Here is a 25816-nt window from a genome sequence, read left to right as displayed (position 1 = left end):
CAACGGCACAGGGGGAACTTATCAAAGTCTGTGAACACGACCTCGCTCTACACAGATCAGCCAAGGAGCTCGGCAGAATCTAGTAATGATTTTGGGGAATAGGCTAACATTCAGTGGAAGGCTGACCATAACCCCTCAGGAAACTAAAAAGATTTTGCATGGGTCCTGAGATCCTCAAAAGGTTCTACAGCTGCAACATCGAGAGCATCCTGACTGGTTGCATCACTGCCTGGTACGGCAATTGCTCGGCCTCCGACTGCAAGGCACTTCAGAGGGTAGTGCGTACGGCCCAGTACATCACTGGGGCTAAGCTGCCTGCCATCCAGGACCTCTACACCAGGCAGTGTCAGAGGAAGGCCCTAAAAATTGTCAAAGACCCCAGTCATAGACTGTTCTCTCTACTACCGCATGGCAAGCGGTACCGGAGTGCCAAGTCTAGGACAAAAAGGCTTCTCATCAGTTTTTACCCCCAAGCCATAAGACTCCAGAACAGGTAATCAAATGACTACCGGACTATTTGCATTGTGTGCCCCCCCCCCCAACCCCTCTTTTACGCCGCTGCTACTCTCTGTTTATCATATAGGCACAGTCACTTTAACTATACATTCATGTACATATGTACATACTACCTCAATTGGCCCGACCAACCAGTGCTCCCGCACATTGGCTAACCGGACTATGTGCATTGTGTCCCACCACCCATCACCTGCCAACCCCTCTTTACGCTACTGCTACTCTCTGTTCATCATATATGCATAGTCACTTGAACCATATCTACATGTTCATACTACCTCAAGCTACCTACCTAACTGGTGTCTGAATGTAGCCTCGCTACTGTATATAGCCTCGCTACTGTTTTTCACTGTCTTATTCCTCTTGTTTTTATTTCTTTACTTACCTATTGTTCACCTAATACATTTTTTGCACTATTGGTTAGAGCCTGTAAGTAAGCATTTTACTGTAATGTCTAAACCTGTATTCGGCGCACATGACAAATAAACTTTGATTTGATTTGAACCACATGCTGACCTAATGACCTGTTGGAACCACAGTGAGGACCAGCCTCGTGAGCAGTCCATCGTAGCTTGTGGATAGGAATGAATCACATGGTCTTTATCCAATCACAGTTGGCCTATTTAGTAATACTATTCAGTCTAACCAATAATTGTACTCCAGAGTATTTGGTGTTATGTGGCAAATACTCAGTTCGCAGCTAGAAGTGGAAATGTTCTCATATCAAAGCCATGCATTATGAGACAGTTTCAGATATTTATCAAGAATATAGTTATTAACATGAATATGTGCAAAAACAGCATAATAACATAATTCCGTCATATTTCCATTAGTAATTGTTGGCGCTCAATGAAGACAAGTGTTATTGCTGGTCATTAAACAGTAACAGCATTTAACATCCAACACCTGACTTTATGAAAACCTGCTAAATATAGATATTATTACATTAAAAAGGTAATAACACGTATTTACATCTTATTAATGCAACACAATATAGCCTTTTATACCTTTTATATTATAATTGAATGAAATTAAAATATACAGTCAATTCCCTGATTTTTCATTGCGCTCACTTCAGCTAATTTTACATATAGATCAGCTGTGTATGCACGTTTTTTCTGTGCCGGAAAACTATTTTTGAAGTGGTCCTTCCATAGCCAATGCAACCGCTACCCTCTGCAAGGTCAAGTTGAGTCTTTTGAAAGCCTGCTCATTGGTCTGTAACTATTCAATTTGTTTCAGAGAGAGAAGAAGTCAATAGAATAGGAAGGGGCATACGAACAGAAAAGGAAAAATGTTTCTTGCTTCATTCAGTTTGAAACGAATGCACTTTGTACTCTTGAAAGAAAATCAAATCTACACTCTATAGGCCATACATCGAACAACAGACCTTACTGCTACAGCGATATAAAGGGAGAAAAGTCCCATTCCAAATGAATTTGAACACAGATATCAATTATGGCAAACCACTGAGGTGGCACAAGTGAACAATACTATGTTCTTCAAGTGAACAATTTTAATAGAGGTATTGTATCGTTAATATCAGCACACATCCATAGAGTAGAGGCAAAAGAAGAAGAAACTCATCCTCACAAACCATATTTTAATTATACAGTACATTTCTCTGTGGTTTATTCCTGTTTGGTTTGTTTTTGCTCTCCTCTAAACTTTTGTGTGATATTCGTGTTATGTGCCTGCAGCAATCAGCGGCATACATTATGCATATTTCCTCTGGGTCTATTCTGTGACAAAACCATGCATTAAACATGACGTTGTATTTGAATAAAACACACAAATTTGAACTTGACGCTTGCACTTTGCCACTATCTTAACTCGAAAATAAGTGTGAGTCTCCTCCTTTCTGTCTAAAACTACAGTACAATTAAAAATAGTAATTTCACACAATGGCGATGTGGAACATGGAGGTAACTCAAATCCCAGTGCTTGAAGTGGGACTGTTATTATCTGCACCCTTTCATAGTTCCCCTTGCAATCGAACGGCTTTGCAAGAATACTAATAATGCACAAAATGGTTCTTTACTTCACAGACTTGTGCTTTCTCAGAGAAACCCCTCGTGTGAGGTAGTGGTATACGCGAGTGTTCAGGGAGGAGTGAAGATTTAGGACGGGGATGAATAGTTTGCTAAATCAACACTTTCACTGATCCCTCATGATTATCATAATCATTTTGAACAGTCGGTGAACAAGGAGAAAACTGAGGTTGTTGACTAGAAAGAGGCTAATCATGTGTTTGTGCTGTGCATGGCGGATATACTGGCACAGTTATGCAGCGTCATAGTAACATCCACTTATTATGGGAGACGTGGAATGAACAGTACATTTGACAAATCTTGCATTGAAAAATGTAATCCTGTGCAAGGCCACAATGGCAGCTCAGTGCTATATTAGAATGGTCTGTCTTTTATCTGTTTTATTGATCGGCCATCTTTTAATCACTATTTCCGCACTCAAAGGCCAGCTCCCGTTTCATGATTGCAAAAATAAAATGAACTACATGAATAATCTGATAATCCCTGTGAGAGATACGCAATCTATATGTCAATGATCGAGGTGGAGAAAGACAGGGGATGGTGAAATAAAAGGGGTAGACAAAGCATGTAACTGTCTCTGCCTCATGGCATCTGATACCTCGCCTCTTCCAGTAATTACTGCACCACTTGTGTCTTGTGTTTGAAATTTGATCATTTCCTGTCAAGGATAGCAAGCAATGCCAAATGGTTTATGTATTCCGTCCCAATCTCAACCACACTTCATTAGGGAGAAAAGATTGCAAGGCCCAGGGTAAGGCAGAAGGAATGGATTAATTCTGAGTAGAAGAACCCAGGATCTTCTCTCGTCTCCTCCCTGTGTGGAGCCACAGCCCACGGGCCTCTGCCCTACTGCCCTACTGAAATGGTGAGGGCCTGTGTGGGGGTGGCAGAGGGCCTCACCTGCTCTGAATAGCCCTTTGGCTCCGTCATAGAGAGAGTTAATTAGGAAATATGGTAGAGACGGAGGTAAAGCAAGTGAATGAAACTGGAGATGAGGGGATGGGCAGAAAAAGATAGAGAGGGGGATAATGAAGGAGAAGGTGGAGATGAGTAGTTGGCTAGTGTGTAGGCTTCCGGTCAGCAGGCATACTATAGCAGAGGTTGGCCTGATGCAATTTAAAGCACATCTCCTACAACACTGGAGAAGACACTACGAGATGGACGCTTGTTGTGCCTTTCTTGGAAGTGGATTTGAAAAGGCAGGAGCAGAATGAATGTGAACCATGGGACCTCACTAGTCAAATGTCTTCCTCTTTTCGCACTGATCCAAATAGACACGATTGGTGGAAGTAATATGGCAGAAACCAACGGGATGATTTTCTTTCACCTGTCCAGTTGTTACAGATCAACGTTGATGAATGATAGCAATGTGGAGAGAGGAAGTCTCATAAGACCACTGAGATGCAACGGCCATGTTTTGGATGACCTAAATGCCTAACGTGCGAGATGCTGTAGTAGATAATGAGATGCTTGTGTATAAGTGTATAACCATAGTTTGTTTTAACAAAGTGTAGCCGTGTATCTCTCTTCACCCTCTCTGTTTTTCTCTCGCAGGATGAGTGAGAGACACACACAGCAAGGAAGTAAAGGGGTTCTACTTCTAATGGTCTGCATGGTGACTCTGCTGGAGATGGCTAGACCAACAGAAGGTCACAGAGGTAAGGACAGTACGGTACACCTGTAAGAAGGGGCGTGTTATGATGAGCGTCTGTTGGCTGTCATGGACAAAGTGGAGCATGCTCGTTGCATTTTTTTTACGCTCATTTTGGCAGATGCCTACTGTATATGTACTGAGTGCACAACACATTATGAACAGACTGACCAGGTGAATCCAGGTGAAAGCTATGATCCCTTATTGATGTCACTTGTTAATGCCACTTCAATCAGTGTAGATGAAGGGGAGAAGACAGGTTAAAGAAGGATTTTTATGCCTTGAGACAATTGAGACATGAATTGTTTATGTGTGCCATTTAGAGGGTGAATGGGCAAGACAGAATATTTAAGTGCCTTTGAACGGGGTATGGAACTGTAGTAGGTGCCAGTCAGACCGATGGAATGCTTTCAACACCTTGCAGAGTCCATGCCTCAACGAATTTAGGCTGTTGTGAGGGCAAAAGGGGATGCAACTACATTAATCTTGCTAGTTTAGATGATGTCTGATCTCTGAGCCTTCACAATATAATAACTTTTTATAGCCTATAGAAGGCCTAGATGTTTTATCTTAGCTCATAGATGATTCAATGCACCTGATGTTTCATCGAAAAGGATTGTGTGATAGGGATTAAATGTGTGAAAGAGATGCAATTCAAAGTTCCCTTGTCTTGTTAAGACTGTTGACACGCTGAAACACCACTAGAACATCACTAGAACCCAGTGAGATCAGTTATGGCATCTCAGTAACATTACAAGTGTGGGGCAACGCGAATGTTTTAACCTCATTGGTTTCAACACTGAGAGCCTCACTGACAATCCACTGTCGCAGATAATTGGCATGGTGATTCCGTAGACATGCAGGATGGCCATTCGTGGACATGACAGAAAATATTTAGCTTTCTTCTGTCTGTCGACCAATTAAAGTAGGGCATGGGCCTCCAGCATGTGGCTTTTGATTGGCAGCGATCCTTACTCAAGGCGCTCATCATTTCTGCAGGAATTGGATCAGAATAATCTCGCACACGTTCAATTTCTATCTGATAGCTTCAGCAGCCCTCTAATTTCCCTCGGGTGTTATTTCTGTTGCTGTAAACCTGTTATCATTCCAGGGATGAAATCAATCCAGAACACGTTCAAAGTCGAAGAAAAAAAAATATTCCCAGAGAACACAAGAAAAAATAAATTATACCATTGAAAAAAAGAACCACCCTAAGTAAATATTGTTGGTTTCGGCAAGCAAAGAAATTGATTTTCTAATGCACTTTGTGTCCTATTTGAGTGCTCGCAATACTTTTTTTATATTAGTGGCTTCTGTCAGCAAAAAGCTGCATAAATTTGTATATCTTCAAAACACTCTTCCCTCTTTGCGCTTTGACGTGTCGGCTTTAATTTGCTGAGATGTGCAGGAAGAGTGATCTGCCTTGCCTTCCGAGTTGCTCTCTCTGGTTCACCTTGTATTTGCCATTGTATTGAGTTGTTTACACGGTCAAGGTGCAATACTGGAGAGGCACAACAAGAGCACTTGACCCTATGGGCACTCCTACCGGATACACATCCTTGGAATATGATGTCCAAGGACCTTTACAATCCTTATCACTACAATGACCCACTGTCCTTGTAAAGTCAGTGGAGGAATGTTTCTGATCATCTATATATTTCCTAATATTCCAAGTATTGATCCAATGGGAAAACACTGGACATATACAATTAGCACTGAGACTAAACATATAGCTTTAGTTTGTCCAATTACTGTCATCGACCATTAGCGCATTGCAATAAAATGTACAATGAAGCACGGTCTCACTCCAAAGGTTTACGACCTATTCAGCCTACTTAAAAACATGATGAGAATGCCCTTATCCCCCCATTATACGGGAGCAATTCTATTTGAATTATGGGCAACCCAGAACGAGTATCCTATTATGTCTGTAAGTGCATTTTATCTTCTTTGTCGATTTCCAGTGTTTGTTGGGAAATCAGTTGGCTGGTAACAGTGCAAATGGATTGCCCAAAAAATAAACATTGTTCTTTTCCTCAAGAGCACAGTTGCCAACCATTTGGGAGTCTTATTTTTCTTATTTTTTTTCTGAAACAGCATAATCAATTTTTCTTGGTGAGGAATAGATCAGCAATTGCATTGCCCTAGGGAAAATACATTTGATTTCACTTCTTAATCTGATTTGTAGTGTGCCTTGAGGATTTCACTACACAGACTGTCCGCTTCAGTGGAGCCCTGCAATAAAATGTATCTTATGTGTTCACGACCAATTTACATGATCAAAACGATAAGAAACGTTTCTATCTATGGCCCAAGCTTTACGGACGTCAGATGCAGAACACCATAAGGATCAATGATTTGAAAAGCTATTTGTGCCGCTGGTTGTCTTCACTTGCACTATTGCTAAAATTGCATATTCAGAATTGATTTGAAGGTTAAAAAAAATCGAGACATTCTGTACTGTACATCTGAGACCAGCCTGGCCAAAAGCCTCTCAAACAGAGAGAAATAATGGCTATATAAAAATAAAAAGTGAATATAATCATGAACTGTAGTGTTGGTTCCACTTTCGTAACACAGACCCAGAGAATCAATTTGTAGTCAGTGCATAGCAATTACATGGGTCACCAGTTCTTCATCACCTTGGAATATTCTTTTCACAAGTATATAAAGCCACTCACTCCTTTCCCATGCACCGGCCCAGCAGGGAAAGGCGCTTCTCTGGCACTCTGGGAAAAGACTCATTCCCAAGTACATATAAAACCTCTGTTTCATAGCAGGACAGCACAGTGGTCATACGGCTAGAGCTCCAAATCTACTCAAAAAAACTCTTCCTCTCTGTGTGAAGCGTGGCGCTACTTTTACATTGATCTAAGCAACGCCGGCAGAAACGTATTTGTCATTCATATCTTTTTTGATACGACTAGTGTGTGAGTCAAACTCCCGCTACGTTCAAGCGATTGCTCCTCAGTTATTTTGATGTATGAGCAGGCACAGGGGGGACGGCGATAGCAGAAGCGCTATCAAAACTTGTGTATTATCAAAAAAGAGCTCCGCCTCCCTCCTTTTCACTTCCTGCTTGTCTTTTAATCTATAGGCCGATACCTAACACCTCTCTATAACATGGCACGACTACTCATCTGCTTGAACTCCTAACAGTTAGTGTGAGGAATCTCACCTGAGCAATAATACTCTTATCTGCTACTGTGAGTTCATCAACCACTGCATTCAATTTGATCGAAGCTATTGGAAACATTCAAATGTTATTGATTGATGTGTGACTCTTCCACATTGTGTCCCAGTGATGGTGGTGTTGAGGATGTTACTTTAGGTGTTGATGCAGCTGCAATACAGTCAACTCAATACCCTACCTCCTCCTACGACATTTCTGCCTAATTGAAAAAAAGAAAATAACATAACAAGGCATGCAAATGCAATTTAATTAAATAAGCTTGGCTGGCTTCACTGGTATAAAGTAAAGCAATCAGTGGGAAGGTTCCACAGCACTTTTCATTTGTTGTTTACCAAATGAGCAATAACTGCCTCTGCAGAAGGACGGACTCCTTGTGAAAATGTCACATGTAATTAAAAGAGCAGGAAGCAGCACAGTCTCTAAATAATTCAGACAATGTAGCCTGAGCTGTAAATTGGCTCAAAATACAGTAACTCCTTAGATAGGTATTTTTCAAATGTTTTTTGAATAGCCTACTAATTCCTCGGCTGATTCTTGCAGTTAAAAACTATTTTAAAGCTTAATTGTAGTTATTCTGTACCTTCAGGGTTTGGATACCGCATAAGTATTTGGGAGCCTCCCTTAACAGGTATATTTTATTTATTTAACTAGGCAAGTCACAAATTCTTCTTTTCAATGACAGCCTAGGAGCAGTGGGTTAACTGCCTTGTTCAGGGGCAGAACGACAGATTTTTACCTTGTCAGCTCAGGCATTCGATCTTGCAACCTTTCGGTTACATGTCCAACGCTCTAACCACTAGGCTACCTGCCTCCAGTGTTCTGATTATGTGAACAGGCTGTTAGCCAACCTAATACAAAGTTAACTCTACAATGGACATATAGTAGGCCTACTCTATTGCCTGTTAAAAATGAACGCTTGATTCTAACTTTTTTTGCAGTCACACAGCATAAGTAATACAATAGTATTTGCGTTGTGGCTCTTTTTTGTGCTGCACTTTTTTGTGCTGCACAATAACCAGAGTTTTAGGCTATGTGGAAGTACTGTTGCATTATTTTAGTTCTGACAAGCATTTACTGACTTATCAAGTGGCTAATTCTGATTTCAATCTGTTCTATGTTTTCTACAGTGCATCAAGTCAGAACCGGCACTTGCGAGGTTGTGGCTTTACATCGATGCTGCAACAAGAATAAAATAGAAGAACGCTCCCAAACGGTTAAATGCTCCTGCTTCCCTGGACAAGTGGCTGGGACGACCAGAGCTGCCCCGTCCTGTGTAGATGGTACGTTCCAGCTGAATATTTAATGTGCTATCGATGTGTCTTTTTTTGCTGATGGTCTGTTCCACTCGTACTAATAGGAGGAGGTTAGGCTGAGATCATCATTCAATCTTTATTTTGTGAACTCGCACTGTCTTCCTTAGTGAAACTGCTCTTAAGAATTGTTGTTAATTTTGTAACGCTTCAGACCACAAGGTGCTTAGTCATAGCCATCCACAGAGGCTTAATTTATACTTTGTTTTATACTTAAACTTTACAATGCACTTTACAAGTGTTAAGCTGTAATGAAATGTGTTAAAAAGTGTTTACCAGAAGTGCTCCTGTGCCATAGTCGTATCCTCATGGGAAATTAGTTTGGTCTCCTGTTTTTCAACCTAAAATTCCGTCTGGTCTGGTGCTTTACAACTCAGTAGTGTCTCTGCCTTTTACAGTAATGGCCTTGCTGAATTGTACTCCTCCTCTCACTCCCTATAGTGCTGTAGAACCATGTGGTCCTATTAGAATGAGCTGAACATGCCAAATACACTACCTTCAGAAAGGATTCATACCCCTTGACTTTTTCCACATTTTGTTGTGTTACAGCCCGTATTTAAAATTAATTAAAGTTAGAACATTTTTGTCACTGGCCTACAGAAAATACCCCATAATGTCAAAGCGGAATTATGTTTAAAAAAATGTTTTTCTAATTAATAAAACATGAAAAGCAGAAATGTCTTCAGTCAATAGGTATTCAACCCCTTTGTTATGGCAAGCCTAAATACGTTCAGGAGTAAAAGATGTGCTTAACAAGTAACATAATACGTTGCAGGGACTTTGTGCAATAATAGTGTTTAACATGATCTTTGAATGACTACCTCATCTCTGTAAGGTCCCTCAGTCGAGCAGTGGATTTCAAACACAGATTCAACCACAAAGACCAGGGATGTTTTCCAATGCCTCGCAAAGAAGTGCATCTGTTGGCAGATGGGTATAAATTTAAAAAAGCAGACATTGAATATCCCTTTGAGCATTGTGAAGTTATTAAGTTATTAATTACACTTTGGATGTCTCAATACACTCAGTCACTACAAAGATACAGGCATCCTTCTTAACTCAGTTGCCAGAGAGGAAGGAAACCACTCAGGGATTTCACCAAGCCAATGTTGACTTTAAAACAGTTAGAGTTGAATGGCTGTTATAGGAGAAAAGTGAGGATGGGTCAACGACATTGTAGTTACTCCACAATACTAACCTAATTGACAGAGTGAAAAGAATGAAGGCCTACACAGAAAGTAATACTGCTAAACATGTGGCAAAGAAATACATTTTATGTCCTGATTACAAAGCGTTATGTTTGGGGCAAATCCAACACAACACATCATTGGTACCATTTTTCAAGCATGGTGGTGTCTTCGTCATGTTACGGGTATGCTTGTCATCAGCAAGGACTAGGGAGTTTTTTTTAATGATTAAAAGAAAACGGAATAGAGCTAACCACAAGCAAAATCCTAGAGGAAATCCTGGTTCAGTCTGCTTTCCAACAGACACTGTGAGACAAATTCAACTTTCAGCAGGACAATAACCTAAAACACAAGGCCAAATATACATTGGAGTTGCGTACCAAGATGACATTGAATTTTCCTGAGTTGGCTAGTTACAGTTTTGACTTAAATTGGTTTGAAAATCTATGTCAAGACTTGAAAATGTCTGTCTAGCAAAGATCAACAAGAATAACGTGCAAATAGTGTACAATCCAGGTGTGCAAAGCTCTTAGAGACTTACCGAGAAAGACTCACAGCTGTAATCGCTGCCAAAGGTGATTCTAACATGTATTGACTCAAGGGGTGTGAATCGCAGGAGGTTGGTGGCACCTTAATTGGGGAGAATGGGCTCGTGGTAATGACTGGAGCAGAATGCATCAATACACATGGTCTCCAGGTGTTTGGTGCCATTCCATTTTCTCCATTCCGGCCATTATTATGAGCTGTTCTCCCCTCCGCAGCCTCTACTGGTGTGAATACTTTCTGAAGACACTGTACCTATAGGACGTGAAAGTAGATGTTGTGAATCTCAGCGCCGTTTCAATGAGTGTTATCTTCAGGCACCCAGAAATGTGTCGTCTTTTCCCACCAGAACCCAATTTTACACCTTCAGTGCAACGTTGGGCCCAAGCCCGCTACCGCACAGCAGAGTTACCGGAGTGCCAAGTCTAGGTCCAAGAAGCTTCTAAAAAGCTTCTACCCTCAAGCCATAAGACTCCTGAACATCTAGTCAAATGGCTACCCAGACTATTCACATTCCCCCCCCCCCCCCCCCCCCCCCCCCCCACACCCACCTTTTTCAACGCTGCTACTCTCTGTTGTTATCATCTATGCATAGTCACTTTAACAACTCTACCTACATGTACATATTACCTCAACTAACCGGTGCCCCCGCACATTGACTCTGTACCGGTACCCCCCTGTACATAGTCTCGCTATTGTTATTTTACTGCTGCTCTTTAATTACTTGTTACTTTTATTTCTTATTCTTATCCGTATTTTTTAAAACTGCATTGTTGTTTAGGGGCTCGTGTCACGATCGTGTGGAGGATTGACGGACCAAAACGCAGCAGTAGGAAAATAAGCCATATTCCTTTTAATGAATACAAAGGCAAAACGAAACAAAAACACTTATACACTAAACGAAACAAGAAAACGATCGTGAAGCTAAGAACGAAGTGCACACACAGGCTACAAACATATAACATAGACAATTACCCACATCAAACGAAAGCCCATGGCTACCCTAAATATGGCTCCCAATCAGAGACAACAGAAATCAGCTGTCTCTAATTGGGAACCCATTCAGGTAACCATAGACTCTCCTAGACAACTACACCAACATAGACACAGCTAGACACATGCACTCAACACAAACCCATACACTACACCCAACACCCCCTTTACCATATAACCACCCAAAACCTATAAAACACAAACATTCCCCATGTCACACCCTGACCTAACTAAAATAATAAAGAAAACAAATAATACTAAGGCCAGGGCGTGACATAACCCCCCCCCCTTAAGGTGCGAACTCCGAGCGCACCAGCACACAGTCTAGGGGAGGGTCTGGGTGGGCTTCCTTCCACGGTGGCGGCTCCGGCACTGGTCGTGGTCCCCACCCCACCACAGTCCCTAACCGCCTCCGTAGCTTCCTCCCAATGACCCCCCTCCACATTAACCCCACTGAATTAAGGGGCAGCTCCGGACTAAGGGGCAGCTCCGGACTAAGGGGCAGCTCCGGACTAAGGGGCAGCTCCGGACTAAGGGGCAGCACCAGGATAAGTGGCAGCACCAGGATAAGGGGCAGCACCAGGATAAGTGGCAGCACCAGGATAAGGGGCAGCACCAGGATAAGGGGCAGCTCCGGACTGAGGGACTGCAGCTCCGGACTGAGGAACGGCCCATGGCTGGCTGACGGATCTGGCTGCTCATGGCTGGCTGACGGATCTGGCTGCTCATGGCTGGCTGACGGATCTGGCTGCTCATGGCTGGCTGACGGATCTGGCTGCTCATGGCTGGCTGACGGATCTGGCTGCTCATGGCTGGCTGACGGATCTGGCTGCTCATGGCTGGCTGACGGATCTGGCTGCTCATGGCTGGCTGACGGATCTGGCTGCTCATGGCTGGCTGACGGATCTGGCTGCTCATGGCTGGCTGACGGATCTGGCTGCTCATGGCTGGCTGACGGATCTGGCTGCTCATGGCTGGCTGACGGATCTGGCTGCTCATGGCTGGCTGACGGATCTGGCTGCTCATGGCTGGCTGATGGATCTGGCTGCTCATGGCTGGCTGACGGATCTGGCTGCTCATGGCTGGCTGGCGGCTCTGGCAGATCCTGTCTGGCTGGCGGCTCTGGCAGATCCTGTCTGGCTGGCGGCTCTGGCAGATCCTGTCTGGCTGGCGGCTCTGGCAGATCCTGTCTGGCTGGCGGCTCTGGCAGATCCTGTCTGGTTGGCGGCTCTGGCAGATCCTGTCTGGTTGGCGGCTCTGGCAGATCCTGTCTGGTTGGCGGCTCTGGCAGATCCTGTCTGGTTGGCGGCTCTGGCAGATCCTGTCTGGTTGGCGGCTCTGGCAGATCCTGTCTGACGAACGGCTCTAGCGGCTCCTGACTGACGAACGGCTCTGATGGCTCGGGACAGACGGGCGGCTCTGACGGCTCGGGGCAGACGGGCGGCTCTGACGGCTCGGGGCAGACGGATGGCTCTGACGGCTCGGGGCAGACGGATGGCTCAGATGGCGCTGGGTAGACGGATGGCTCAGATGGCGCTGGGTAGACGGATGGCTCAGATGGCGCTGGGTAGACGGATGGCTCAGATGGCGCTGGGTAGACGGATGGCTCAGATGGCGCTGGGTAGACGGATGGCTCAGATGGCGCTGGGTAGACGGATGGCTCAGATGGCGCTGGGTAGACGGATGGCTCAGATGGCGCTGGGTAGACGGATGGCTCAGATGGCGCTGGGTAGACGGATGGCTCAGATGGCGCTGGGTAGACGGATGGCTCAGATGGCGCTGGGTAGACGGATGGCTCAGATGGCGCTGGGTAGACGGGCAGTTCAGGCATCGCTGTGCAGACGGCAGCCTCTGACCGGCTGAGGCGCACTGTAGGCCTGGTGCGTGGTGCCGGAACTGGTGGTACCGGGCTGGGGATACGCATCTCAGGGCTAGTGCGGGGAGAAGGAACAGGGCATACTGGACCCTGGGAGCGCACATTAGGCCTAGTGCGTGGTGCCGGAACTGGTGGTACCGGACTGGGGACACGCATCTCAGGGCTAGTGCGGGGATAAGGAACAGGGCATACTGGACCCTGGGAGCGCACATTAGGCCTAGTGCGTGGTGCCGGAACTGGTGGTACCGGGCTGGGGACACGCATCTCAGGGCTAGTGCGGGGAGCAGCAACAGGACGCACAGGACTCTGGGGACACACAGGAGGCTTGGTGCGTGATTTAGGCACTGGTGGTAAAGGGCTGGAGACACGCACCATAGGGCTAGTGCGTGGAGGAGGCACTGGTTGTACTGGGCTGGGGACTGTCACAGGAGAGTTAGTATGTGGGAGTTAGAGAGGAGAGTTAGAGAGTTACTAATACAGGAGGTGCAGGACTAGGGAGGCGTACAGGAGGCCTGGTTCGTGGGACTGTCATTCCCAGACTGTTAGCACGCACATCAGGACGAGCATGGAGAGCTGACTCAGGTAACCTCACATCCCGCACACGCTCTGTCGGGTGGATCTTGTGCCTCACGCACCAACACAGCAGCTCCCTCATTTCACTCTCTTCCAACCTCCCCAATATATCCTTAACAGTCTCTGTATCATTCCCATTGCTCACCTCCAATATCAGCCCGACTGGCTCAGGTTCCCTCTTAGAGTCCTCACGGGTAGCACGGGAAGTTGACGCAGATCTCCCATCTGGACTCGCCACACTCCCCATGAGCCCCTCCCCAAGAAATTTTTGGGTATTACTCACAGGTCTCCAGCCTTGCTTCCGTGCTGCCTCCTCATATCGCCTCTCGGCTTTCGCTGCCTCCAGCTCTTCACGAGGGAGGCGATATTCTCCCGGTTGTGCCCACGGCCCCTTACCATCCAGTATCTCCTCCCATGTCCAAGAATCCTGTGTAGGTGGGTCCTGTTGCCGCTTTACATGCCGCTTGATCCGATGTTGGTGGGTAATTCTGTCACGATCGTGTGGAGGATTGACGGACCAAAACGCAGCAGTAGGAAAATAAGCCATATTCCTTTTAATGAATACAAAGGCAAAACGAAACAAAAACACTTATACACTAAACAAAACAAGAAAACGATCGTGAAGCTAAGAACGAAGTGCACACACAGGCTACAAACGTATAACATAGACAATTACCCACATCAAACGAAAACCCATGGCTACCCTAAATATGGCTCCCAATCAGAGACAACAGAAATCAGCTGTCTCTAATTGGGAACCCATTCAGGTAACCATAGACTCTCCTAGACAACTACACCAACATAGACACAGCTAGACACATGCACTCAACACAAACCCATACACTACACCCAACACCCCCTTTACCATATAACCACCCAAAACCTATAAAACACAAACATTCCCCATGTCACACCCTGACCTAACTAAAATAATAAAGAAAACAAATAATACTAAGGCCAGGGCGTGACAGCTCGTAAGTAAGCATTTCACTGTAAGGTAATACCTGTTGTGTTCGGCGCATTTGATTTGATTTGAAGCCGGATTCACCTCCCGTTGATACCGTACGACTTAATCCTCAAATTACTGACAGATCAGGGGTATAAGTGACTGCTCCTTGTTTTGGAGTGAATCTCATGTGTGGCAAGCAGGGAATGTGTTTCCGTGAAATAAGTCTGAAATTAGATATACATTTGATTCATATGTGGTGAGCGAAGTTTCCAAAACAAATGTCTTCCTTAAATCTCTTCTATTCTCTTAACTGTTTTCTGGATTCGTAAGAGGTTTTCAATGTACCGGATAAGAATGTCAATACCACCATTTTATAGGTCTAATGCTGTATCAATGATGAAATCAGTGTATGTTTGCATGTGAACTGTAGATTTGAGTGCTTCAAAGTTGCCAGTAGAAAGACATGTACTTGATTTACATATCTTTATTTTTTTATTTAACTAGGCAAGTCAGTTAAGAACAAATTCTTATTTACAATGACGGCCTACCCCAGCCAAACCCTAACCTGGACGACGCTGGGCCAATTGTGCACCGCCCTATGGAACTCCCAATCACGGCCGGTTGTGATAGCCTGGTGATAGCCTGGAATCTAACCAGGGTCTGTAGTGACGCCTCTAGCCCCGAGATGCAGTGCCTCAGACCGTTGCGCCACTCGGGAGCCCTCATTGTAAATGTGCTTCTTCTGAAGCATAAAGCTGACAACTGCTGCGTCATGTTTCCTTTCATTACGTTATATCATACAGCCACTCTGATTTCCACATTCAAGGTTTAGCTACACTTCAACAGGCCTCACCGCAAAGTCAACTCAGCTTTACGTATCCTCAAAACCGCTTTATAATTCCTCAAGGCTGAAGTTTTGTCCACAGAACCGTGAATTCACAACCCTCCCAGTTTTGCTTAGCTTATATTATATTTGCTGCATTCCTTGTGCACCTGTTATCATATTCAAAAGCTCACAGATTAATTTGCAAGGCTCCAAACCTGTTCCCTTGTATTGCACAGTGAATGTAGGTGATTAACAGTGCTGTATATCAGAATGTTAAGACTAATGTATCATTGTCCCACAAAGTCCTTATTATGCTACTAGGTCTACGGGAAGTGGGAAGGGAACACTCGTTTCTGCTTTGAAATCAATAGAAAGAGCACAGCAATCACTATGCTTTCTACGGGAAGGGGACGATTTGAAACCCTCACATTTTTGAAAAAGGCCCTTGAAGTTGACTTACATCTATGCCATGTCAGTCCCAGAACATCACTTACCCCCACTAATGTGGCAGTCAGACCACCAACCAGGCAGAAAGAGCTGCCTCAATTTGGGCTTGAAAAGCAGTTCACACCTAAAGTCTGGCACCAGATGCGTTTGACCTATTCGATGACATTTGAGTATTGACATTCTCAGCAAATTAAAGCGCTGTGCCAATGGCGCCCAGTTTAAAGTGCTCCACGGGTGATCTCTGAAAAATGAACAGCACTTAACCTTTTAATTATTCTTTTTTATACGTCCAGGGATTACCTGAGCTCTCATCTCAGTTTGAGCCTGATCACCTCCTCAAAGCATTGTTAAGTGTTTGAAATGTATTCTGTTCCAACAGTTTGGTTGGACATCAAACCGTATGATACAGCCAACGTTGTACAATTACTGTCACTTCTAGGTGCTTGACACAAAATTGCTGTTATAATCATGCCTGTGGGATACAAATAAGTCTCTGTGCATGATGGTTTGGCTCTCATTAAATACAATACAACTACTTCATGGTATTTTGTGCTGATGGGGGGAGAAAAGTTGATACCGTTACGTTTCACCATATAATTTTTTGCCAATATTGTATCAATATTTGACTCCAAGTATTGATTTGTAAAAGAAATAGGTAGGTAGCGTAAGCGTTAGGTAGCGCTAGTCGGCTGTACCTGCACCAAAACGCCGCTATTTTTCATCCTATAGCTTGTTCTCCATCTTATGTTTAAATTGTGAGCCAACATGTTTTCAGCCCTTTTATTTCCCTGACTAATCAAAACTAATTTTCTCATGGCTCTCTCATGTCTCTCTCTACAGCAGACATATAGTGAGCAATAAGTTTGGAACATCAAATCGCAGTACATATAGAATCGTGAGAATCGCAATGCATATCGTATTGGCACCTAAGTGTCGTGGTAATGTTGTATCGTGAGGTCCCTGGCAATTCCCAGCCCTAGTGTTTTGTAAAACAAGGAACATGTCTGTTCCTGTATGTGTCCCTAGTATCTCTCAAAGCTGCTCATTATAACGCCGCCTCTGTTCTCCCCTAGCCTCTATAGTGGAGCAGAAGTGGTGGTGTCAGATGCATCCATGTCTGGATGGGGAGGAGTGTAAAGTCCTCCCAGATCTAAAGGGATGGAGCTGCGCCACGGGGAACAAGATAAAGACTACCAAGGTAAGGGTCATCGTAATCAACACATTGCACTTTAGACAGTGGCAACAAGCTATTTAATTTCAGCTGTACAGAGTACCAACATGGTAGCGGTCATAGTAGTCCTCATAGTAACCAAGTACAGTCAACTTCAGTTTAAGAAGACACCTATATGTTTCTCAACCTATTGACCTTGCCTACTTGTATCATTGGTCAAGTTCAAACTGTTTAGTCTGAAATTACAGCACTCTGCCGTGCCATTGCTAAAACTGTCTAATGTTTGCAGTCACTACTGGGACCCCGGGGGCCTATATCCGAGGGGCCAACATGTCTCCTTAGCACTATCAGAGCCATTTTGAGGACCGAAACGTGCAAATTACTCACTCCAATTACTTGCTTTTAACGCGGTAACCCGATGCCCATATCCTTCCCTGGGTTATGACGACCCCTAGACTTGAGTTCTGCCTTCTTCCATGTACTTAATTATTTAAACTGGCCACACCACACCTGTCTGGAGCCTGTAATTATCGATCCAGGGATTAGTCGGGTCCTCAAAATGTAATGTATTTTTTTTGGTGGCCGGTATTGCTGCAGCAGTATTGATAGATTGATCAACCATAATAATCTCACGCACGTGTTAATTTTGCCTGGTTTGAAATGTAAAACTCATCTCTTCACTTCTTCTTTTCCCCCTGTCTTTGTTAACACGGAACGCCGGAAAGATCTCATCGGACAGGGATCAGCTCTGGTAACCCTTGATGCCACGGAACCGAATCAAGGTGATGCAATCTTGTTAGATGAATTTGATTGAATTAGACCAGTATCAGTGTTAATGTTCATTGTTTTCTGAATTCAGATTATAGCATTTCATGCAAATATTGAATATTACAGTTTAAACATTATCGCAATCCTACTGTGTCAAGTGAGAAACAGCAAGCAAACCATTTCTATTAGTTTGAACATTTGCTTAATGAGGAAATAAGATTTACACCATGCTCCTTAATTGTACTTATTAGGATGCAAGTAATGACTATACATGGATAATTGATGGTTTAAATGGATAAATTCAACAAAACAGCTGGAGAGAGTGTTCTAATTGCTTTACCTGCCATCCAAGATACTTCAACATCTTTTTGGAAGATGGAAAATACATTGCTTCCCCATAATGTGATTATGCCATCTCAATAAAATTGCCTTACATTAAAATGAAAGCATATTTCCATCTACCCGCTAATGTGCTTCCCTGCCACGGGCAAAACCTATTGAGAATGCAGGAGAATGAACAGGAGAATGATTATCTAGCATAACATGTCCAAATAACCCATTTAGCCATTATAGATTGGAAAATGATAATCGTACAGTGAATAATGAGCCGAGCCAGGTTGGGTATCTTTCTGTTACGGATTTCATGAGTCACCCTCTGACCCATGCAGCTATATGCCTGTTTCGCTCATTGTTTTCACTCAGCCTTAGGTTTAACACAATGTATGTGATTGAATATGATTCAGAAAGAGATTATGAGTTAAATGTTTTAAAAGCAGCCTGAAAAACCGTCAGAAGGTGCCACATTCCTATTTAATCCCTCCTGTCTTCTGTTGGTGATGATGATCTCAGTCGATGCATTAATTTTCCCCTTCTGCGACAACTCCACTGAGATGCCGTTAGATCTGTCTCGTGTAGGCTCCTTTCTCTGCTGACAAAAGCCTGCGCCTTCTCTTTGTCTTTGTAGCATGGAATTATTCTCAAATTAGTACCACATTAATCACAGTGACAGCTTCGGAAATGTAAATGGCTCGTTGAGGGGGAGAATTTATTGCAATGTGAACGACAAGAAGACACTCTCTCCTTACACATATGCAAAGTGGCGTAGTGCTCACCTAAATATCTATGGAATTTACTGAGAGTGTGTTTGATATGATTATGAGAGATTTTTTAATATGAAGTTAGGCGATGCCTGGGGGTTATCATTGAATTTTTTTATCACTATATTTTAAGATAATTTATTCAGAGACAGAGAATACAGTGTATTAAGACATATGAAAAATGGGCCTGTCCACAGTCAAATAGCTGATTAGTCTGTCAAAGGTGCCTGTTTTCTTTGCAAAGTTCAGCAGTAAAAATGTAGCTTGACAACTCCCGTGGCAGCTTCCCTCAGCTGTCAGACTGGCCTAGTCGGTAGACAGTCTGCTGGAATCGATAGTGGAACGTCGTTATGAAGGTGTTATGGGTGTTCCTCGCAAGGCACGTTCCTTAAGCCCTTTCCGGAATGTACTTTTGCCTGAGCCGAGTAGCTGTCAGTCAGAGCCGGAGCTTCATGACGGGCAATTTAATCTTGTGAAGGGTCCGAAGTGCTGAGAGTATCTGACAGCATTAAACTAGGGGAGGCAGAAAACCTCAGTCTGTACGGTAAGGCAAATTCTATCCACACAAGTCCTTTATCAAGATAAAACACCATCCCTGTCAGGATAGGCCAGAATGTGATATGGAAGGTGGAACAGGAAAAATTTGAACAACAACTTGGCCTAAACCGCAAAACATATTCTCTGTTTAAATTTTCTTCAAGGAATTTCCTCCCACTGAGTGTAGCCTACCATTACAAATCATTTCCCAGCACGGATGGGGAAAGGCATTTAGTTGGAAAAGCACATTCTTATCCAGGGGAAATCACTTGTGCCTTTCAAATCTTGATTTAGTATTATGCTTATCATTATCGTTTTACCCCTATCTGGAAAAAGAAGTGGACAAAATCATGTGTGACTTGTGCAGTCAGTGTGACAGAGGTAATTTCAGTGGCTGCGAACGCTAATGAGTTTGCTTTGTTTGTTGACCACTGTGAGCGGAGACGCTAATATCTCCTGATAGCTTTTCTTTGCTCACTTTATTGCCTTTTCTCATTAAAACTAGCAAAGAAAACCAACCACCTAATTCATACAAGCTTAGGTCATGAGATTAAGAATTGTAAACTTTTCAAAAGGTCATTTCATAATGCAGGCAGATGAACCGTAAACTTTAGATGCAAAAGGCCTTGTGATAGACTTGTGATTACTTTGCACCAAATAACCTCACATTCTTCTGGGAAAAGTACAAGATAGAAACTGACTCTGTAGTCACTAGGGACTGAATGTAGAACAATGGATTTTTAATTAATCTGTTCATTAACCTTTATGTCTACACTTCAAAGACACTCTTTAGAATCCTTTTATAACTCAACAACCGGTTGGTGAAACAGTGGCGTTGGTTGTGTTGCACATACTGTATTCATTGTGAGATGAAATCTGGATGGCCTGATGTTCATGGAAATGTGTTTGTGTTACAGGTGGAGCAATAAATGTTACTGGGTCTTTACCTGTGGAATACCATCATGGACTCAAGAACATTGCAGTGACCCTTTTTGTAAATAGAGACTCCCTCTATTGGAGACTATACTATGAATATTCTGGAAGACTTACAAACACAGGGTAACAAAGGACATCTGGATGAGAAGAGAAGAGTGAACACACCTAAATGATTGCTCAGTAGAGGGGACCTTTATTTTGAAAAGCCCAGACATGACTATCACCACATTGGACATCAGGATGTCTTTTTATTCTCTAACATTGTTCTGCTTATAGTGGATTACAATGGTTAATTTTGCCTAAACATTATTTGTAAAGTGATAGTTTTTCTTAGGGAAATAGTTTTTTCCCCCACAGAATGCATTGTGCATCATAACTGTAACAGACTATCATCAATATCAAGAATTTCCCCCATGAATATCAGGGACGAGTCAAATTTGATCCAGTTTTTATCAATTAAATGATGGTCAGAAAATGGAAAGAATAAGAAATATAAAATTGGTGAACCTTATTGTATTGAGCCAATCATTGAACATGCCGGGTGATTTTCAAAGGAGCACAAAAAAGGCACAGGTACTGGAATTGGCGTATGTACACCTCCATATTTTTTAAATGGGTGGCCATCATTGTGGGTGGCCGTTCTCGATGGTGCTGCGCGCAGGGTACATAGCTTATTCAAATGAGAGTTGCAGTCAATGGCAAAACCAATGGCAGTTGAGAGAATGTGATGTATCCAAGGACAAATTGATGTAGACTACTGATGTATAGGGCAGACTACAATGTAGGATTTCCACCACCAAAACTGAAAACTGAAGGTCATGTTTGATTTGCATGTTTTATTCTAAGGGCATCATCTTTCATTTCATCGAGAGCAGATTGGGGCACTAGGTGCATACTTTTGAAAATGTACACATGAATGAAAGTGGTGCGCAAATGAGTTACCCCTAGTGTGCTTAGCGTTTGCTTATGTTCTTTTGAAAATCCTCCTATCAACTGCCAGCTGATCCAGTTAGTTTGTATATGTTGCACAATGCTGAAGCTCAGATTCGAATGTCCATGTAAAGTTTATGTTAATGTATGCAAGCTAAAATGCATTCATTCTACAAAACTGGCTATAGTCCATGGGGTTGGTAGGGGCCGGTTAAGTGTTAAGTACTTTTAAAAATGAATTTCTGATTCGCTGATAACTTTTCAACAGGTATCTCTGACGCTTCCTTCGTCTGTGCAAGTGATAACATCTTCGAATAATAAACTGTGGTTGTGTCTTAACTTAATGCTTGTCATGTGACCCTTAACCTCCTCAGGTGTAGGAAGAAGAAACCAGAGATTGACTCTGTTTAGCTATGCTTCACACAGTGTAGGCTACAATATGAAGCTGATAAGGCTTCATAATGATTATACAGCAGCCCTTAGATTGAGTATCTCTATTGTGGAATGGAACATTGATTCCTTTCAGAGTCCTCTTTATGGGCTATGCCACAACACATGGTATACAAAAAACAAATATGTGTATACACACACACACACACACACACACACACGCACACACACAGTCTTGTATAACTAACCTTGTGGGGACACACAATTCAGTCCCATTCAAAATCCTATTTTCCCTAACCCCTAAACCTAAACCTAACTCTATCCCTAATCCGTACTCTTAACCTTAACCCAAAAACCTAACCTTAACTCTAAACCTAACCCTAGTTCCTAACCCTAAACCTAATTCTAACCTTAACTAATTCTAACCTTAACACTAAACCCCCAAGAAATAGCATTTGACCTTGTGGGGATGAACAAAATGTCCCCAGTTGGTCAAATTTTTGTTTGGAACTTCTGGTCCCCACAAGAATAGTTAAACACGTACACACACACTTTGAAAATGTACATCCAGAACACTAAAGATTTTCATGATAAAAGATAAAAACATAGCAAACTACAAATCATAAATTGGTACTGTATGGGACATTTTCAACCATTATGAAAGCAAAGCCCACAAACTCAAAGTCAGTTGTCACCCCCACTCAACTAGAACCTACCTTTCAAACGCTCCCCCTCAAGAATACCATTGTTTGCCTTTCATGGGCAGACAAACATTGATGTCACCAGAGTAAATACATCACACCGAGAGAGGAGCTAATGAAATCTAGGGGTTATTGAGTTCCAAGAACATGACAGCCAGGAGAGAAAATACCTTCATAAAATCACAACTGAAAGGCATGGAATTGCGAGAATAATACCAGTAAATGAATGGCGTACTTGCATAATGTCAACATTATAATAATGCTTTTCTTGAAGCTATTAAAATGTGTATTTCCAGTGCAGTAATTCTATGAGTGTATAGTTGCTTTGGGGCAATATAACATAGAAAAACAGCATGTTTCCTTAGATTGTCAGTTGTATGGAAAGGACTAGGCTCAAAACAGTAGGCTACTTATTTTGTTTTCTTAGGTCATGGCAATATGGATCCTTTACTGTACTCTAGTCTACTTGACGAAGATACGATGTACAGTAAGATTCAAGGAGGTGCCTCATGTGTATATAGTTCATTTGGCTCCTCTTTTTCGTGGACACATGTTTATTCTTGTACAATCCTTGTATGATTGACTCATATCATCTCCCAGCAGCCTCAATGCACTCTCTTACTGAACAACTGAGGTTACTTTGCAACGCACCGCTTCCGACTATGTCAAACAACACCGTCTTGAATGACATGGCTTTCCTAGCCTGCTAACGCGCTCCCACCCTTAAGTCTGTGAAATGTGTTGAAGCGGCAGCAGAAGACAAGCGCTGCTGCCCCGAGTGTCTCAGTTTGTCATGTTTTGCGGATTCCTCTTAGACGAGCAAGTGCTTCCTTTAAACACAGAGCTTCACCTTCGATTACAAAGGGCGCCCCATTCAGCACAACACATGCTCTCCACCGTCAGAAGGCCATGACACCCCGCAAGCCTCAGAGCGTTAAAACGGGTTGACATTTTAACAACCCTCACAGATTCTCCGCCGCTTTCTGACACGTCTCAATGCTGTGATGGGAAAGGTGAGGCAGGTGGGGTGGGAGGTGGTGGAGTTAGCAATGAAAGAGAGAGCAGTGAGCTGAACTTGGAAGCTCTCTCTTTCTTTCTCTGATGCTTCTTGATTCAAATGAGGTAAAGGCATTTGTCTTGTTCTTTTTTCCACTGCTGCCATTACAAGTGCACATCAAAGGAATCCCGTTTCTCTCACCATATGCTGTATAGTTTCATAATCTTATGTGGGTTTTGTAATTAAATGCTCCGCCAGGGGAATGGAGCTTGTCGATTCTCTGGGAAAGGAAAATTTCATTAAAGAAGCTCAGTGTAAAACATTGGTGATGCTATCGCCAGCTTTGTACTTTTATTTAATTTTATAGTTTTGCATAACAAAAGGACTTGTCAGGCTTACATGTTGGAAAAAGTATAGATATGGAATGAATCGTTCTAATAATTTTAAGACAGGGAGTGTTGATAGCCTATATTTTTTCCCCCCTAAACTGTCCTCAGGCTTGGAAACATGTGTTTGAGCGTGGACTTGGAAAAGAGACAGCATATGGGGAGATTGTTTGGCCGATAATTAACTTTTCGGATAACGCATTTAGCCAGACAATTTCTTATTTCATTCACTAGACAATTCATAGTATTTCATTTGACAGTAGGCGTAGTGACTAGTCAACAGCATGTGTGGAGAATCAGCAAAATGACACCATTTCCTGTTCCTAATAATTACTGGCCGAGCACAGTTTCTCTGGACACCCCCCGCAAAGTTTTGTAGCCGCCGCTGAGAAACAGGCTAATTAGATGCATGACAACTATATTGTCTGTCTGTTTCACCTACTACCCATGTAGATTGGACAACACAAACAATTCACTCGCTACATGTGGAAATATGTAGATTACTGTCAAATTATTTTAATGAAAAAATAAAACATGTAGACATAGGTGTGAGATGGGGGTGCATGGGTCTCCAGAGTTACTGCCTTGCGGGACTGCAGGGGTTTCTGCTACGCCAGGGCTAATAATAAGATCTCCCAGGTAAGCACAGCTCCTGGATCAGCAGTGCACCTGCACTTTAAGCACAAAAATCAGCTTTTATATTGATCCATTCTGTAGACCCAGGTCCTAATACACTAATTGCTAATGGTTCCTACAACCTGCATGTTGGACAACCTTCTGCCAGTAGAACATTTTGTCCTACTCATCAATTTCACTGTTGCAGCCTGGGCCCACCAAGATGCACAAAGACATTTTACAAAGCCAAACTTCAAATTGCCCTCCTCTGACCTGCTATATTGAAGCAGCTCGATGATGGACTGAACGAGTCACAGCCTGTGATTCATTCTGCTTCCCAACTGCTAATGATGATCAACTGTTTGGTTCCCGTTCTTTCTCAAATGCTTTAAAATGAGCTACTATTAACAGGTCATGGGAATCATAAATAACACTGCAACATGGTGTCCTCCAATAAGAAACAGTTAAAGCCCGAACACAAAGCTCTAAACAATCCCATTGTGGTAGGACTGGTGGTCAGATTGGCCGATAATTGTATAGTTTTCATGTACTCTACATCAGTTCAAGGTGTACCAGCTTTCGTATGCACAGCCAGCAGCCAGAGCCCTCATTAAACCGTAGGCACACACACACACACACACACACAGATATTGGATCTTAATTTGACCAGTATTGTTGCAGCTAAATAATCCTGCAGCAAAAGGATTTTAACGTTTAGTCCATAACGTTGCTTGATTGGTGGTTAGGCTTTTAGCTTGCCAAAATGTGGCTACATGAAAAGTGCAATAATGTTAATTTAACTGTTTTTTAGTGCGGGTCTTCAGTGAAATTATGATAAATCATGAAGCTAATCTGCATTTCCTGCAGCACAGGAAAATTATCAGCAACGAAAGAGTGATCAAATTAAGATCCTGTACACACACATACACAAATGATATACACACAACCTATATCAGAGGACCCATGATTTGTAAGCTCCTTTTCTAATGATGATGGTGAGATCAAAGATCAACATGAGGCCTTCATCATCATCAAACGGCACTCCCAAATGCAACTGTGGTTTCACTACAACTGTGGTTTCACTGGAAGTGTCAGAGTAAGGGTGTGTTATAACCCACCACCGAGCTGCTGCATTACCATACATTTGTGTGTACAGGTATTTGTATGAGTGTGTGC

At 43.0% G+C, this 25816-nt stretch overlaps 1 protein-coding gene across 1 annotated transcript in view; it reads left to right on the top strand.

The window, feature by feature from the left end:
- Positions 1–21895, top strand: part of LOC129864992 (chemokine-like protein TAFA-2) — a 56711-nt gene extending 34816 nt beyond the window's left edge. Inside the window, exons 2-6 of the mRNA XM_055937373.1 lie at positions 4119–4222; positions 8536–8688; positions 17186–17310; positions 18009–18065; positions 20603–21895. Coding sequence (XP_055793348.1) covers positions 4120–4222; positions 8536–8688; positions 17186–17310; positions 18009–18038 — 411 coding nt within the window. The 5' untranslated portion in view covers position 4119 and the 3' untranslated portion in view covers positions 18039–18065; positions 20603–21895. The remainder of the gene's footprint in view (positions 1–4118; positions 4223–8535; positions 8689–17185; positions 17311–18008; positions 18066–20602) is intronic.
- Positions 21896–25816: the final 3921 nt, after the last annotated feature.

The sequence above is a fragment of the Salvelinus fontinalis genome, chromosome 11, assembly GCF_029448725.1.
Source record: "Salvelinus fontinalis isolate EN_2023a chromosome 11, ASM2944872v1, whole genome shotgun sequence".
NCBI lineage: Eukaryota > Metazoa > Chordata > Actinopteri > Salmoniformes > Salmonidae > Salvelinus > Salvelinus fontinalis.
Note: the sequence above shows the minus strand (reverse complement) of the source record. Positions and strands in the feature narration are given on the sequence as shown.